Source organism: Limulus polyphemus, unplaced genomic scaffold (genome assembly GCF_000517525.1).
Source record: "Limulus polyphemus unplaced genomic scaffold, Limulus_polyphemus-2.1.2 Scaffold76809, whole genome shotgun sequence".
Taxonomy (NCBI): Eukaryota; Metazoa; Arthropoda; class Merostomata; order Xiphosura; family Limulidae; genus Limulus; species Limulus polyphemus.
This window is the reverse complement of record NW_013742405.1, coordinates 1-6,392: the sequence shown is the minus strand read 5'-3', so window position 1 is coordinate 6,392 and position 6,392 is coordinate 1. Positions and strand designations below refer to the sequence as shown.

Below are 6,392 nucleotides of genomic sequence, written 5' to 3'. Positions count from 1 at the left end.
CTCAGGCCACTTTCAAAGGATGGATAGGCATAATGAATAGTGCAATTGACTCTAAAAGTGTAAGTATTTTTAAAATTATATCTTTCTTATTGAAAAAGTAAGCTAATAAGTATTTTGAATGAGAGAAAAGTGACTGGAATTATTAAAAACTTGCAATAAAATTATGATGATTTTAAACCATATTCTTAAGATTTAATAATTCAAATACACTGTTAATATAACGCAATATATGTGTTTACTACATAACCTAAAGGCTGTATACTTAAAGCTAGTATATTTTAATATATATATAATTTAACTTTGGAAATGCAACTGTGAGTGCTAAACAGTGCTCATATAAACACTTATAATATGCATCACTACACTAAATTTAGAAAATATAACTTATAGAGCTTTTATGTGTTTTGTAAATAAAAGTTTCTACAGGTAATAAGATTAATGTCTAAGAATGCATGCTTGTTTCAGATAATTATGATGATATATTACTTTAAATGTAATGTTCATTCTAACCAATTCAATATTTGTAAAACATACATTTAGTTTTAAACTGATGAAATAATGAAATCTGTAACATATTAAAAAAATGATTTGTGAGATTTTATGTATAATATAGATTGGAATTTTCATATTAGATTAAAGGAGAACAACCTGAAGACGAAGTCAACATCTACATGTATCTTTACTTTGTGTTCTTCATTATTTTTGGTTCTTTTTTTACCCTAAATCTCTTTATTGGAGTCATCATTGACAACTTCAATGAACAAAAGAAAAAGATAAGTTTCTTACCCTACTAAGGGAAGTTTTCTTATGTTTAAAGGTTACATGTATTAGCATTAAATGGAAAGTAAAATTTTGTGAAATACTCTCCTACCTTCATGATATAATTTAGCTACTGTATTATGTTACAAACAATATAAAAATTCTAAAGTCTAAACAATATTTTATATGTTATTATAAATCATAAAAGCATTATGAAAAACTGTTGCTAAAAATATTGTTTTTAAGTTATGATAAGTAAAAGAATTTCATTTTATTTATTAAAAAAAGACATGTTCACATACAACGTCATCCTCAGGAGTGTAACGTCGAAACGTGTAGAGTTGCCAACTTTTTGAAGGCAATAGATAGGCCTAAATAAAATGTTTTTAACTGTGTACCAGTTGAATATTATTTATGATTTTAACTTTATACACAAGTGCCAAAATACTATAAGCATTAATTAACTTACTTATTTGTTTGTGAAAAGTTTATGTACAGGATGATAATTTAGAAACGTAATCAAAAAGTTATTATTTAATTCAAAAATAGTGTATATATATATATATACATATGTGTTTATTTTTGCTGGTATCTTACTATGATGTTTTTCATATTGTACGCAGGAGGATCATTGGAAATGTTTATGACAGACGATCAGAAAAAATATTATAATGCCATGAAGAAAATGGGTTCAAAGAAACCAATGAAGGCTATACCCCGCCCTCATGTAAGTTATTAAAGTTTTGCTCTCTTTTAGTTTTTTTGTAACAGAAATAAATATTTCCTGAAATGATTCACTACATTTTTTAATTTTTGCAAATTTTTGCTAGCTGATGGTCTTGATACTTCCACTTATTTCTGCATACTCACATGCAAATCATTATGCAGCAACCCTCCACCAATAGGAGTGCAACACTACCCCCTATTGTGATTATCACTCTTTCTAATGTTAATCACTTTTCAATTGGCAGTATTATTGAATAGACGTGTTTTTGTTCGAGGTTTGATTCACTTTTCCATAAGTTTTTACTTTCTACAGTGGAGCAATTTTTCCTCACACCCACACAATCTTGGATTCATCTCAGGGTATTTTTAAACTCCATCCTTTGTTGGGCCCGACGTGCTTCACTTTGATTGTGAGCTATGAAATGTCTCGTATGCAGCATTTCATCCTCTACTTCTCTTACTGTGCAAGAGGTTATCTCACTTTTGAGGACATGACTTCTCTCATGGCCTTCATTTCTCTTGGTTGTGCTATCATGCATCATTGTCAGTGGGTTTTGATAGACTAATGGAACCTTGTTTGTAATTCCTTAGATATCCATTTTACCCTTCCCTCTCCCTTACAGACCGATTTCAACTGGTGTTTGGATTGGAACAATACTACGGATGGTGTTCCTTTTCCTCTTCCTTGTCGAGAATATTACCTTTTATGGATGCTTCTTTTTCTGGTGGGGGGAATGTATCTCGACACTCATGAGATTTTGGGGCTATTCGTCTTTCCATGTCCTCGCTACGTATCAAGCTTGGTAGTTCTTGCTGTTCATCGGTTTTCCCACACTTCTTGTGGGCTCCTAGGGACTGGTTGGTGATGGTTCATTCTGATGTTTCTATAATAGTCTCCTACATCGCTGGGCAAGAGATCTCTGTTTTCTAAAATTGGATCTTCTATGTTGGGCCCACTGCCATCTCATCACATTGTTGGCATGTCATCATCCAAGTGCCCTGAATTGGATCATGGATCGGTTATCCAGTCCCAACAAGATTCTCCCTGTGCTTTGTGGAGTGTCCCAGATTTGGAAGCTTTTGCCACTCTTCTCAATACACCACTTCCCTGATTTTTATCTCCTATTCCTCATCCTCTGGTGTAAGAAGTCGATGCTCTCAGTCGGGTTTGATTGAGTTGGTACCTATATGCATATCCTTCTATTTGTCTCCTCCCATGTGTCCTTACCATACTTAAGACCACTCTGTGTAGTGTTCTGCTGCTGGTTACGTATTGGTCGGCTCACACAGGATTTCCACTGCTGCATTGAATTTCTATGTCGCCTCTCTTTCTCTTCCTTTAACTCTTATGCTCCTCCATCAGCCACACTCCAGCATATGTCACCCATCTGTACAATGCACTCCATAGTCATGCGAGGCTTTGTCCGGTTCCTCACATGAAAGGTTGGATTTTTGTGTGTAGCTTCCTTCATTTTCTGTCCATTCTTTCTTCCTCCATCGTAGTTTAACTAAGTACATGGTACATGTATTGCTTTTGAACAGCCCTAATGGGTTATAGCCCTTCCCATTCTATGGTTCTTCACATACTGACCTTTTTGACTTGGCGTTTTGAGTGGGGCCTTTTCGTTTTCTCTGTTGTGGGCTATGAAGTGACGTTATCTGTCACTTTTTGGTTTCTTGATTTTGCTTGTGTTTTCCAATTGCCTGTCTTATCCATGTTGTTTCATTCCTTCCATTTTTCCTGTGTTCCCCTCTTCCAGATTAACCCTTTCTATATGGGTCAAAGGCCATGTCGTTGCATTTGTTGACTTGTATTCAAAATTTTATTGAACTACAATTTTATAAATCTATGTCGTTAAGTTTGGTATTAAACTGTATCATAATTCAAATTTTAGCGTTATACATCATTTAGTTTCTTAATTTAAAAATAAATATTAAAAAACACACCTAAACATCAATTTTTATGTGTCACATAGTATGTTGGATGCAGCACTGATTCAAACTAGATATTTGTGATGTCAAAATACCAATTCAGTAGTTTTGTACGAACTAGGAACTCAAATTTTCAATATTGACAAGCTAGAATATACAATAAGAACTTCCAATCTTTTCTATTTGCTGAGATATCACTCATCTACTGAATGAAATCCAGTGGCCCTGCTCACTTCTTTCCAATTTTTGAAATGATCCCTTATACATACATAGTTCTATATATGACAGATGAATAACCAATTGAAAGCACGTGCAAAATTTGATAAGGCTTAGCAACCTATGGCAAGCAGCAAATGAGTACAAGGATTGGAACTAGAAGAGATAATTGTTCACTTTACTTTTTTATTTGCTGTTCTATGTTTCAATTAAAATAAGTTAAAGTTATTTGTAAATAGTAATAATCTATATACATATATAATGTATAATAATTGAAATGTGACTATACTTTACAAAATACTAGTCCACTAAAACGAGATCAGTCAAATCGACCAAACCCACACAGATATTAGTTAGTGAAAATAACAGAGAAAATATAAAGTTTTTTCTCAAGAAACATTTGATAACTATCTAGACATTATAAGGATTTCGCATGTGAAATTTGAAAATTTTCTGATGCATAAAAGTATTTTTAATCTTAAAATGAAAATTACTTTGCATGTTGGATAGGCAATGTGCAAAAAAAAAAGCACGAGAAAAACATTGCTTTAGAAAAAATCAAAATTAAATATCTTATTTTTCAAAAACTACATACTTATACGACCTTTCATCTCAAATTTAAAAGAATTTCATCCACTTGTTTCATTTTCGTAAAGAACTTTCACAATAGTTGCATACCTACTTACATCGTAGTCAAAGTGTTAACACCTCTATGTGGTCCTTTGTGTTTTTCCCAGTCCTCCATTGAACTTTTTGTATTTGTGTTCTATAAATCACCTTTCTTTGAAGTCCGTGTTCCTGATCTTTCCTTTATGGCAAAGATTTCAACACCTCATGGGGGTGCTTTTTTTCCTTCACACTTTTTCCCACCTTTATGGCCATTCCAGTCCCATCCATCTCTTTTGCTCGGTCAGGGCTCCTTGATGGTACATGATACATTGTACTGCTCTTTTCCATGGTAACTAAGTCCATTTGTTTCTTCCATGAAATCCTCACCTCTTCCTTGACATTTTTCCCATTACCTTTCTGGGTTGAATTTGTCTGGAATTTTTCTTCCCTTTCTCCTGATGATTGTCACTTTTTTCATGTTTTTCTTCCCATCAGATCCGTCACCTTACCATGTGCCTGGCTGCACATTTCCATCTTCTTTTGGGGGACATCATCAGTGCTGTAACTTTTTATCTGTGGGTGATAAGTACTATGTTCTTTTTATTTGCAGAGACCTTTATCGCATATTTGGATCCTGATCTGTAGGAAGTGTTGCCTGACCAGGTATACTTAGTCTTAAATTTGCACTGTACAATCACTGTGATCACATACCATGCTAGATGACTGTGATATTGAGACTCTTCCTACTGCAGACTTGATATACAATTCCAGATGCCACCAGGTGTTGGTGGATCGATTCCGTCAACGTGATAGCTCTCCTTTTGAAATTAGGGTATCAGGGTCACCCATTGCACTGTCTCTGGTGCTGTGATCCTATGGACTTTCCAGCACATTTTTCTCCTTCTTCTAGTGGAGTATGGGAGCCCTTGGCACATACCAGTTTGTAGCTGCTGTGGTGATGGACCATGGAGGGCAGTGGCATTCTGCTGGTGTAGATGGTGTGATGCCCATTCCTACCGAGATGCCGCTTGGTGTTGGATGTAGCACTCTGCCATATATTGCAGTTTGCCCCTCTGGCTGAGGCACTCTCCTTCCTACTATCTGCCAGATGCAAGTTCCCAGGGATTGGGTGTTGGTTGGAGCTGAACCAGCACATAAGTCCTCATGTGCATTTGGATAGTACCCTTCTCCTACTGCGGACTGGATGAAAAATTCCAAATGTCGCCAGGGCTTGGAATGGAGAGGAACACCCACGTGGGCTCTCCACTTTCCTACAGTCTGCCAAATGTCAGTTCCCAGGGGATCTGGTGTTGGTTATTTTGTAGGTGCATGCATGTTGAGGGGGGTTATTGGTACAGAAGCTCCTCTTCCCTGCTGGTAACTGTTTTTGAGATAAAAGGTAAAGAACCCTTTTCCTACTGCAGACCTGATGTACAATTCAAAATGCTGCCAGATGTTGGTTGAGAATGAACTCCCATTTTCAGTCTGTCACACCCTAGCCACTCTATGCCAAGAGGCCCAGTTATTTCTGTAATTTTTTTCTTGGGGTCCCTCCAAGTTTCTGCCCTTTTTGGCAACACATTATTAAAGGGCAAATAGTATACCTGGCTCAGAAGTGGTGCAGTCTCCCACTTGTGTGTTGTTTTTAATTCCTTATCACATCTCATGGTCTTTCTTTGGGCACATCCTAAAGGGGTATCATCTTCTCACTGGCCCCCCACACCTGTTCAATGTGGGATTCTAGCTTTTAGTGAGGGGAGGTAAAATATTTTATCAAAAGTTAACATTTTTCTAAACTGAAAAGGTATTTCCGATAGATACTTGCATCCTCTCACATTTCTCACCCGTCCTCCCCTCTTCCAGTGTGAATTGGTTTGGTTAGTTATGTCCAATCTCGAACTTGTGCATGATTAGAGAGAGTGCATTATTTACGATAAGGGTAGTGTCGCACTCCTATTGGTGGAGGGTTGCTGTATAAACATTTACCTGTTAAGGTGCAGAAATAAAGTGGGTTGGTTGGTTGGTGTTTTATGGCGCAAAGCGGCTAGGCTATCTGAGCCAAACAACCGGTAAAAGCAAGGAAAGTAGATTAAAGTAAAATGTAAAAAAACAGCGAGTTAAAAATCAATAGATGTCGGTAAAAGATTTAT

At 36.1% G+C, this 6,392-nt stretch overlaps 1 protein-coding gene across 1 annotated transcript; it reads left to right on the top strand.

Annotated features, from left to right (window-relative positions):
* Window positions 1–6: 6 nt before the first annotated feature.
* LOC111084444 (sodium channel protein para-like) lies at window positions 7–5,305 on the top strand (the record flags this gene model as incomplete). The annotated part of the gene is made up of 4 exons (XM_022381154.1): window positions 7–59; window positions 633–773; window positions 1,379–1,486; window positions 5,153–5,305. Coding segments are annotated over exons 1-4 (429 nt in total), but the record flags the coding sequence as incomplete, so codon positions are not given.
* Window positions 5,306–6,392: the final 1,087 nt, after the last annotated feature.